Source organism: Aquarana catesbeiana, linkage group LG13 (assembly GCF_042186555.1).
Source record: "Aquarana catesbeiana isolate 2022-GZ linkage group LG13, ASM4218655v1, whole genome shotgun sequence".
Classification (NCBI taxonomy): domain Eukaryota; kingdom Metazoa; phylum Chordata; class Amphibia; order Anura; family Ranidae; genus Aquarana; species Aquarana catesbeiana.
Genome location: NC_133336.1, coordinates 174,721,345 through 174,733,712, shown reverse-complemented (window position 1 = coordinate 174,733,712; position 12,368 = coordinate 174,721,345). Strand labels below are relative to the sequence as shown.

Sequence of the window (12,368 nt, the reverse complement as noted above, 5' to 3'; positions counted from 1 at the left end):
TCGACACACTATCTGGTCTATTTATAAAGGCTTTCACACAAATTTACTTAGGGTTCATAGATTTCCCATTTGTATCCAACTAGATATCCAATGAGACAATTGGGTGAATATTGTGTAAACATTTTTAATTCAACCCCTATGTGTCCGCTTTGTTTAGCGAAATATGAGTGTGGTTTTCAACTGTGCCAAGGCAAACCAATTTGAATTTGGGATGCTTCCATTTTTTTTTCTTAAAAAATTCTTTAGCTAAATAGTTCCATTAAAAGCAATTTTTCTGATTGGGCACAAATTGAGTGCTTGTACATACATACGCTGAGTTTTGTATGCATTATTACAACCCTCAAAGGGCATGCCCTTGCTGTGACCTCTAAATCAATTACCTAGTAAATAAACTAACATTAATCACCCCAAATAGCCCTTAATTATATCTTTCGTAACCAATATATACTATTTACAGAACTGCAATGTATTGGAAGTCTAGTTAGTGGAATGAAAAAGGTCATTTACAGAGCAGCAGACCTCTTATATAAAATGCTGGAGGAAGACAAACAGACCAAATTTTACCATTCATTTAAAGTAAACCAATGCATGATTAAAATATGGTGGTGGATAGCCTTCTGAAAATGCAGATTGTCATAGACCCAGAAAAAGCATTTTGGCATATGCGCTGGAAGACAGTCAAATGTCTTTGCTCCGGGTCTTCAATACTTTCTGATTGTCGCAGAAAAAAGAAAAAAAAGCCATATCATTTATATAATAACCAAGCAATTAGCATTTTTTGAGGAAGAGGTCAATGGCAGCCTACACATTTCTCCTATGACAGATTCCCCTATAATATATCACACTGGGACACGAACAACTGTAATATGGTGGTATCGGTCATATGGAGACTATACGATGCAAAGATGTATTATGTGCTGTCATCTATAGTACCCAATAAGGTTTGACATTTTTTTGTAGCCTCTAAGGAAAAGTGGTTGTTTGCCATGGGCCACTGCTCATCATTGATCTATATTGATACTTATTATATGGCCAATCATTATTAGAAAAGACCATTAGCAGGACAGTACAGAAAAGGTTTGAAAACTACTGTATGGCATATCTAAGGCCATCTTCAGAAAATATTTAAAGAAGTGGTATGGCCAAAGCTCATTCGACCATACCTTTTCCATGGGTCATAGGAGTGCAGTTGGTTTCCCACTCCTGTGATCCAGATTTAGCCAACATCAAGCTAAAGCCCGCTGTTGACTGACATCACAAAGCCAGTCCAGGCTCTGCATTGATCTCAACAATGATGTCAGGATCCGCTTAGATGCCTGACTGGCAGCTAGCTCAGCGAGCTGCCAGCTCTCTCGAGGTGTCGCTGAGAGCCCGAGGCAGCCATTCCTGCCCGCACCACAGTGCGGTGCTCCAGTGAGCGCTGGAAGGGCAGACCAGAGAGCAGTGTTTGACAGTTACCATGCTCTGCTCAGAGCGGACCCAAGCACTGAGCAATCGGTGGTGTTTTATCACTCTTGGTGTAGAACCAACGGGGGATAGTTGAAGCATCAGATTGATGCTGCAGCTATCTTGGTAATATATATATTTTTTTAAACCCACACTTCTCTTTTATGCTCTTTAGGGCTCATACACACAAGCACTACATGCAGAAGATGTCTGCCCAACACTTAAAGTGGTAGTAAAGGCCCTATTTTAATTTACAGTCAAGCTTATCTGTACGTACAATGAATCTCTACTAAACATGCACCGTTCAGAAGATATTCACATTGGCAATAGCCGATAACGTACCTGACAATCTGCATTCAGGCCACACTGTTAAATGCACAGCACCTTGCCACAGCCAGAACTTTGGCACAAAAACGTGGGAGTGACGTCATTGTGGCCCCAGACACTCAGATGGACAGAGCCCGTGAACTTAGAAGGAAGACCGGGTGAAGATGGAGGGGAACTAGGACAGTGCTGCGCTAGAGGGCTCCGTGTGTAGATAAGTGAGCTATAATGTGCCAGTATATGGTGCATACTAGCACCTTATAGCTTAGAACTGCAGGGCACCTAGTTTTTATTTTTTTGGGGGCGGCTTACTACCACTTTAAACCATCCCACAAGGAGAAAGCAATATTTCAGAATGGGCCAAGATCATTAGATGCCATCTAGACCCTAAAGACAGCTTTCCAGTATGTATGTGCTTCAGCTCTAAGTTACCTAACCCTGCTCAGTATACCCACTGGCCCTAGCTTCAGGGCCCTACACTTCATTCAAAAATTTCCTGTCCTCAGCTCATTAATTTTAATGGCAGAGGACTACGTGAAGCCTCAGCAGTGCTGAGACTGACAGCCTATTATTGTTTGGGATGTGCTGCCATAGAAACTTAGAATTAAATATGTATTTATAGTAGCAACTTCTCAAAAACACATCTGTTGGATTAGGACTCAAACATTTCTCAGTCATTGACTTTCCCATGGTAATTAATGCTTTGAGGGGCTCAAATCACAAAGCAGGTCCATTTTGTACGAGGAAGTCATGTGACTCTTTCCTGTAGAACATCTTAAACCAATCAAATTAAAAACCAGTACATATTTAGAGTTGCCTGAAGGTACAGTTGGAACCCCTAAGAAAAATAATTGTACCCTCAGAAAAGGAAGTCTTCAGTGAATATTTAAAGCCTGGTTCACAGTGCCGAAAGACAGAATTCCATTAATGCAGCCTTGTGAAAAAAAAAAAAGCAAATATATAAACAGCTACATGGCCACGCTGTCCGTTCATTTATTTCCAATGTATCGGTGATTTGGGAAATGTCTCAGTGCTCATCAGGTTATCACAAGCTTCCATTCCTCTAGGAACGCGGAGTTGATTACTAGGTTGTCTGTTTGGAAGCATGTCCTCATAGCTGACAGCTCTGAATTCCGAATTCTGCGGCCGCAGTAAATTACGTATCTCAATAGTTCCTGGTACATGGGAGAGATTTCAAATAGGGTTCAGCGAGAACCAGACAGGCATACAATTTGCAGGCTTGAGGTGTCAGCCTCACCACTGCCAAGGTGCACAACTCTAGGAAGGGTGAGCAACCAATACATTTAGAGACAGTATTGTTGTCTGTACAAACTCAATATTCTTTTTCATACATTAACAGAACCCTTTCCAATCTTGCAAAAATAAATATAAAAAAAAACTTAATGATGACCATGATCATGGAGCCATTTAAACTACTATGGGCCTAGGTTGCACTTAAGCCATGAGCTCCCAGCATTAGTGAGAATTATGGTCTCCTTTCACAGTGAGGATTCCGGCTTAGAGTTCAAAATTTCTCACGTTTGCATAGATTTTGATTGGTATCTTCTGTTCATTCCTTTAATCCTGAAGTATACCGGCTAGTTATTAAGATTAGCCATAATGTGTGTGAAGCATGTGGTAGGGTCAACGCCATTACAGGCAGAGAGATTGTTGTGTATGCTGTCTGTATACTTAAAAACACAGCGATTTTCTTAAATATCGTTAAAAAGAAAAATACTTAGTTGTAATGAAACTTTTATAATCCCTAATTAAAATATAGTTCATTACAACAGCACATGGAATACGAGATAAGGCTGTCTTCACAAATTCATTGAAATATTATTCCCAGTCCATCACCCAAACCTCATTTTCTTTCATAGGAACATAATTTTACCACTGGTCTTCAGTATAAAAAGGGTCTGCCCTCATCAAATCCTACAAAGTGCCTGCCTTAAAATATACAAGAAAAAAGGAAAGAAAGAAAGAAAGAAAGAAAGAAAGAAAGAAAGAAAGAAAGAAAGAAAGAAAGAAAGAAAGAAAGAAAGAAAGAAAGAAAGAAAGAAAAAGGGGGCGTGGTTAATGAGAGAAACGGCAGGGAATTTGCATATGTGGTCATCATTTGGCAGTGAAAAGCTTTCTCACCCCTTGATACAACATTTGCAGAATTTACCCCATGTACTAAAAAGATAACATATATTGCAAATATGGCACAGGATGGGCAATTAAATTTGACAGGGATAGATGTGTCATTTTTCACATTTTGTCCAAAGTTAGAATTTAAAGAATGAGAATTTTGTAGCTCTAGCAAAGCAGCAAAAAGTAGTAAGATATAGGCCATTTTTTTTATTATTTAAAATTTGAAAGTTAAAAATTAAAGAATGAACATTTTGTAGCTCTATCAAAACAGCACAAAGAAAAATTAGGATATAGGCCATTGTTTTTAAATGTAAAATGTAAAGTTTAAAGAATGAGAATTTTATACAGCTTTCAAAACAGCAACAAAAATTAAGATGTAGGGCATTTTTTTTTCCCATTTAATTTTTGAGCAGATGCAGGTAAATCTATCCACCCGTGTGTTAGAGATATTCTCAGGAACATCTGAACTGGCTCAAAATAAGATGTCAGTACTGAGTTTGAAGCACCGCCCACCGGCAGCAGCGATAATGAGAAGGTCACACTAATGATTCTCTACTTGTACATTTCATGAAATACATAGGATATAGATAAGATAACCATGCCACTGGAGTCCCAGAGAACCCTGAGCAAGAGGTTCTTTCAACCCACTGGCCTCTACTCTAAAGCTGAAATATCAGTTTTGGGTGACATCCTTTAAGGCCTACACACATCAAATGATTACTATAATTACACCAAGAACCTTATACAAGAGTTTTCAGGTTAGTACCGTTATAGGATATATATCATGTATGTCCCTCAGGACTTGACAGAATGCGGTTCTTGTAGAATGTCATGACAGTATATTCCCCACCAGAATACACCTGACAGATATGTCCTTCTTCTGTCAAAATCTATCACAACAATGATGATATAACAATGAAGTTATTTGAGATCAAGACGTTTAATGACAACAGAGCGGCTTTAAGATGTATTTATTGTGGCAAAACACCTCATCCATTAGATAAATTAGTATTCATGATCGCAGCTCCAGACTCGCCTAGTTGATGCCACTCTAATATTGCCTTGAGGGCTTCTCGTATAGCCTGGATCACAGTTCCATTATAATCCTAAACACCCCAAAAAATTACACTGATTCATAATATACACAATATATAACCATCACTGAAAAATCGTTACTTATTAAAAATATTTTTACTACGGTATAAGAACTCTCAAAACACTCCTCACAAGGTACTGATTCCAAGACCTAGTAAATTGTACAGAGAAGGGCCAAAGTCAGATAACTGGTGCATAGCTAAATTTGGGTGGTTGCCTCTAAAAGCCAGTCAAGTTCTGTCTTTAACTGCCTAGTCCAGCCAGCCATTCTTAACCATGGCTCTGTGAAACCCTAAGGTTCCTCCAGAGATTGCTAAGGGTTCTTTGAGCTGTGGCTTATCGAACTCTTATCTGATGGTGCCTGCATAGTTTTGGGGTCAATGCTATTTGAAAGAGCTGGTGGCATGTCACCAATGGCTTTTTTGGCTGACCATAATGGGGGCAGTCTTCCCACTAGACACCTGTAAGGTGACATTCTTCCCCCTGACCACCAATGTAAGAGGCATTCTTCTCACATACCACCAGGTAAACATTCTGCCCACTAACCACCAAGGTAAGGAGACATTCTTACCCCTGACCACCAATGTAATGAACATTCTTCTCACAGACCACCAGGTAAACATTCTACCCACTAACCACCAATATAAGGAGACATTATTTCAACTGACCACCAATATAGGGAGAAGTTCTACCCACTGACCACCAATATAAGGAGCATTCTACCCACTGACCACCAATAAAGGGAAATGTTCCACCTACTGAGCACCAATATAAGGAAACCTTCTACCCTCTCACCACCAATATAGGGAAATGTTCTACCCATTGACCACCAATGTAAGGAGACATTCTTCCGACTGACCACCAATATAGGGAGAAGTTCTACCCACTGACCACCAATGTAAGGAGCATTCTACCCACTGACCACCAATATAGGGAAATGTTCTACCCATTGACCAGCAATGTAAGGAGACATTCTTTCCACTGACCACCAATATAAGGAAACGTTCTACCCTCTGACCACCAATATAGGGAAATGTTCTACCCACTGACCACTAATGTAAGGAGACATTCTTCCCACCGACCACCAATCTAAGGAGACATTCTTTCCACTAGCCATCAATATAGGGAAACGTTCTACCCACTGACCAGCAATGTAAAGAGACATTCTTCCCACTGACTACCAATGTAAGGGGCATTCTTCCCACTAAGTACCAATGTGAGGGGCATTCTTCCATTGATCCTCAATGACATGTTTTTGCATGGGTTCCCCTAGATGTGAAAACGATTTCAAGGGTTCCTCTGAGGTAAACCAGTTGAGAAAGGCTGGTCTAGCCTCAACTGGAGAAAAAGTACACAAAATCTGCTATGGGCAACAGTCACTTTTCTTATAACCTATTTGCATGCATCACCCCCTTTGCTGATATTATGAAAATGTTCCAGGGTTCTTTAGCTAAATAGATACAAACACAAAACAAAATATCTTCTACAATATATTACTATTCTTTTTGTCAGAAAAATACAATGTTCTAATACAAAAAGGTTAAAGTGACACTAAGCAATAGTCCTAGTCTCTAAAATTAACCCATACACAGCCACTACTTAAAGTGAAAATTCAATCTCCCAATCAACATTGATTATTTTTAATCCTTATGTTGCTACCATTAGTATATAGATAGGAAAGTAGATCCTATTTACTAGTTTTATTTTGTTTACAAACTATTTTTATTGGGTACAAAGAAGTATCATATCTACTAGTTTTAAATGTCTTTATTAACATTTTTTCAGTTACGTCATGGTTTCTTGCCTGGGCAAATGATCTCATACATCCCAGGAGTTTTCAGAAGGAGGAGATAAGGGGTTTTCTCAGTTAAGCACAGCCTCCTGCATGCATGCTTGAGCTAAGGGCAGATGGATTACAGAAAGTAAATGCTACATGAATCATCTGCCCTTAGTCAAGATGGCCACGCCCAGAAATGCTAGAAGGGGGGGGGGGTGTTGCTCAACAAAATAAAGAATAGAGACATGGATGGGGGGAGTTTGCTTTGAATATTAAAAATGAATTAAATAGTGTTTTTGGTTTGTGGTACTCAGATGCAGTGAAGATCTGCTTTAATGAACCCGTAACCTATTTTTTATGAAATTATTTCATACTGTGTTTATCTGGCTCCTGATAGCATGAGTTTCCGAACCTTTCATTCCCCCCAACTTCCATTTGTTTGGAATGGGCAGTGCGGGTTAGTTTCCCGTCTTTATGCACATTATAAAATCCCATAGTCATAGTACTTGGTTCATCTTGGGAGTGAGCAAGAGGGGGTGGCTACAGTCTTACATACAGTGGGACCATGGAGAATGAGCGTAGCCACCCTCTAACAGAAAGTCGGATCACAACAGTTAAAAAAGGGATTTGGAGATTTGGAGGAGGATGAGAACAGTAGAAGGGACTTATTTTAGTTAAGAATACATACTTGAATGCAATTTTTTTAACTAGAGTTTAGTGTAACTTCAAGTATGAACCTGCAGTAACCTACAGCAACCAATCATCAATCATTTCTCCTTTATAGATATAGATATCTTCTCCGTACAAGCTGCCCCCATTACCAAGCTGAAAAATAAAGGATCTCCCACCATCCACTTGATGGAATGTGGCATTAGGAGCACAAGCAGCTCCCACCATGCACAGAAAAAATGAATGTTGACAATGGACTTTCTGTTAATCTGACCCGCTAATTATCCTGGCACGAGTCCCACACGGAGCATTTCAAATATTTTCAATGTCCGTGCCTACTGCAGAGTGGTGGGACTCCCAATCCTCCTGTCTTTTCCCTTTTCCATAAATTACAGGCACAAACAGAAATTGTTTTTCCTTCCACCAAAGGGAGAAGCCACAGAGGAAGGAAACGCAAGGACAAATTAGTTCAACTGGCTTTAGTTGGCTTGTTAAGAGTTCCTTGCGGCAGATGGTAGAAGGGTTAAGGCTTGGAACGTAATGGAAGAGGGGGGTTTAGATAAACATGATTAACCTTCAGCCTTTAGTAAGACTACAAAACCCAGCACCACTTGCCAGCCATTGCTAAACCAAGTCAGGGCTCAACTAGATGGTTCATTAGTTGGGGTGGAGCCACAAATGCCAGAAATGCCAGCATAACCTGCTGAAGTTTGGTGGAAACGAGTCATTGCTCAGCATCTACAGTGAAACTACAAATCCCAGTGTGACCAGTCATCGTTTAACATTATCAAGGCTGCAGAAGAAGACATTTCCACCTGTCTGGCATGTTAGGAAAAGATGAGCAAGTCTTAGGTGGTCTTCTGCTCACCAGCTCTGGTGGAACTACAAATCCCAGCAGACTTTGGGGGAAAAAAAAAAAGATCAAAGGCTGGTCATGTGATGGGTAAAAACTACAAAACCCAACATGCCTTGGCACGCTGAGATCTGTAGCTCCACCACAGCTACCAAGCTCCATCCAACCTTGGATCCAAGGGTTAACCAACATTAACTTTCCATTAGGACGCTGCCAGCGCTGCTGTATAAACGCTTCATTACAGTCTCTGCAAAGTACAGGTGGCAGTTTGTTCCGTATACCAGAAGAGGGTGTGTTTGCATATATTAAGAGGTCTTCTACAGCACCCCCCCCTTTCCATACATGCAAACCAAAACATCTCATGCGACCCATCACTGTACTGCTTATCAATAGCACCATACACAACCCAGAGCAATTACTGACTCATGAATCGCCACAGCTGGGTAACCCTAACCTGCCCTGGAACCATACCACCATACCCTGACATCCCCTGTGTTTATAAAGAGGTCACAGCTCCACTACATCCATCGCCCTGCATTCCCATCATTGTCCAGCACAGGCAAAATGCACAGACATGACAATCCCATTGTCTTCAGCCAGAACTGTTCACGCCAACACATTGGGGGGGCTACAAAACGTCCGGCTGATGCATTCTGCCTGTGCTGACCTGCATTAAGCCGTTCCTGGTCTTCTTTCACAAACACACAACTTGTCCAAAATTCGATGTCAACACAACGTGTGTTAATGTATGCGTGACGCTGTAAATGAGCCCTTAGGATGACTTGTGGCTATGAATCCTATGGAGGTACGACACAGATACACTGCGTGCTCGCCGATGGACTGTTTAGAAGATGTACAGTATATGTGTGTGCGTATATATATATATATATATATATATATATATATATATACACATATATATATATATACACATACACACACACACACACATACACACACATATATATATATATATATATATATATATATATATATATATATATATATAAAAAGATGAAGGTATATATATTTTGTGTGTTTTTTTTTTTTTACATCACATGTAGTGTATATACATGGCCACATGTCTTTAGATGTCTCTATAACTGTATATATACACACACACTATACGTATACTGTATTCTATACCTCCTATACATATACTGTATTCTATGCACCCGATGCATATATTGTAATGTATACCTCCTATACTGTATTATATATTAACTATACATATATTGTATTATATTCACCTTGTAAATATACTATACCTATATACTGTATCCTATACCCCTTATATATACATATATTGTATTGTATACCCTCTATATTGTAATATATATGTATATATTGTGTTTTATACCGTTATACATACATATCTTCTACTCTATCGCACCTATATACATATGCTGTATCCTAATATTATATATATATATACATACATACACACACACATACTATATTCTATACTCTGTATAGTGTAATAAATATTGTATACAATATATATATATATATTTATTATTATTATTATTATTTTTTCCCTTTTTTTACCCTTATATATACATATATATATATATATATATATATATATATATATATATATATATTTTTTTTTTAACCCTTTTTATATACATATATTCGATTCTATCCCACCTATATACATATACTGTATTTTATACCCCCTATATATACCCATACATTGTATTCTATATATCTTTATTTCTATTTTTTCCATTTTTTAGCCTTATATATACACATATATTCTGTTCTATCCCACCTATATCCATATACTGTATTCTATACTCCCTATATATACATACATTATGTTCTACACCCCAGATATACATATACTGTATTCTCTACCTCCTGTATTGTACTCTGTGCCTATATAAACACACACACAGACTTTCTTCTCTCCCCCTATATATATATATATATCTCCTGTATATACACACATACACATATACATACATATATATATATATATATATGATGACAGTCAGCCCCCCTCTATCTCTCTCTCTCCCCTATAGTGATGATGATGATGATGAGGATGATGATGAGGATGGTAGATTGGACTCACGGTCATAGTTGGACACATTGGCCCCCGATAATCCGATGACAGTCAGGAGGAGGAGAGGTAGGTACATGTCGGTAGGTGTGCAGACAATAGTCCGGTACGATCCTCGGTTGATGGTGATAAGTGAAGTCCTCGGTGCTCAGTGATCAGACTGGGGGGGGATCGGCCAGCTTCTCCCCGGGGAGAACTCGCACTGCATTCAGAAGAAATAGAAGAATGACAATGGGAAGAGCTGATTATTCCAGGAAGGAGGAGATCGGAGGAGATCGGAGGAGATCGGAAGGGATCGGAGAAGATCGGGGTTCTCCCCTATCAGGACACAGCTGAACTAGTGACAGAGCAGATATGATGCAGCAGTAGAGGGAATTAAATAGGGGAGCAGGACTGGTCCATGAGAGCGGGGGGAGCGGAGGATGCGGGCTCCGGGAAAGGCTGGCGGATGGTGCACGGCTCTCCTCCGATCTGCCTCCTGCCCCCCTCTAGGTGGGGATTGGTGGTGCGGTCCGCTCTGATCCCCCTGAGATGTAGAGGGGAGGGAAGGAGAGGGGGGAGTCGATGTAAGGAAGGGGGGGGGGGGATTTTTTTCTGTGTCTCTGGAAAGTGGATGAGATGTAATTCAGTGCTGGAACAGCTGTGCAGACATCACCCTGTGTGTGATCCCTGCAGGGTGAGGGGGCAACATCTACACCTCACTCATACAGCCAGGACACCACAGAGCACCTGTGATTGGCTCATCACTTTCACACCTCTACAAATAGAATGTCAGCTCTACATCCCAGGTGTAAAATAGAATGCAGAACATCAGTAATGTACTGGTGGTGCCATACTCTATACCAGAGGTCTCCAAACAGCGGCCCCTGGGCCAAATCAGGCCTTTGATAGCCTTTTATCCAGTCCTCGGGGCACTTTTCTTCTCACTGACACCAACAATGGGGCACTATTCACCCAACATGACACCATCAATGGGGCACTATTCACCCAACATGACACCATCAATGGGGCACTATTCACCCAACAATGGGGCACTATTCACCCAACATGACACCATCAATGGGGCACTATTCACCCAACAATGGGGCACTATTCACCCAACAATGGGGCACTATTCACCCAACATGACACCATCAATGGGGCACTATTCACCCAACATGACACCATCAATGGGGCACTATTCACCTAACATGACACCATCAATGGGGCACTATTCACCCAACATGACACCATCAATGGGGCACTATTCACCCAACATGACACCAACAATGGGGCACTATTCACCCAACATGACACCATCAATGGGGCACTATTCACCCAACATGACACCATCAATGGGGCACTATTCACCCAACAATGGGGCACTATTCACCCAACATGACACCATCAATGGGGCACTATTCACCCAACATGACACCATCAATGGGGCACTATTCACCCAACATGACACCATCAATGGGGCACTATTCACCCAACAATGGGGCACTATTCACCCAACATGACACCATCAATGGGGCACTATTCACCCAACAATGGGGCACTATTCACCCAACAATGGGGCACTATTCACCCAACATGACACCATCAATGGGGCACTATTCACCCAACATGACACCATCAATGGGACACTATTCACCTAACATGACACCATCAATGGGGCACTATTCACCCAACATGACACCATCAATGGGGCACTATTCACCCAACATGACACCATCAATGGGGCACTATTCACCCAACAAGACACCAACAATGGGGCACTATTCCCCCAACATGACACCAACAATGGGGCACTACTCCCCTAACATGACACCAACAATGGGGCACTATTCCCCCAACATGACACCAACAATGGGGCACTATTCCCCCAACATGACACCAACAATGGGGCACTAATTACCCAACATGACAGCAACAATGGGGCACTATTCCCCCAACAATGGGGCACTATTCTTTAAACATGGCATCAACAGAGGGGCAATATTCCAAAGACATGCTGG

At 40.7% G+C, this 12,368-nt stretch overlaps 1 protein-coding gene across 5 annotated transcripts in view; it reads right to left on the bottom strand.

Annotated features, from left to right (window-relative positions):
• Nucleotides 1-10,861, bottom strand: part of CADM3 (cell adhesion molecule 3) — a 642,752-nt gene extending 631,891 nt beyond the window's left edge. For 2 of the 5 annotated variants that reach the window (XM_073608723.1, XM_073608725.1), the window contains exon 1: nt 10,381-10,859. In XM_073608723.1, coding sequence (XP_073464824.1) covers nt 10,381-10,447 — 67 coding nt within the window. In that variant the 5' untranslated portion in view covers nt 10,448-10,859. Of the gene's footprint in view, nt 1-10,380 lie in introns of all 5 variants that reach the window. The other 3 variants (XM_073608727.1, XM_073608726.1, XM_073608724.1) reach the window with 3 other exon arrangements.
• Nucleotides 10,862-12,368: the final 1,507 nt, after the last annotated feature.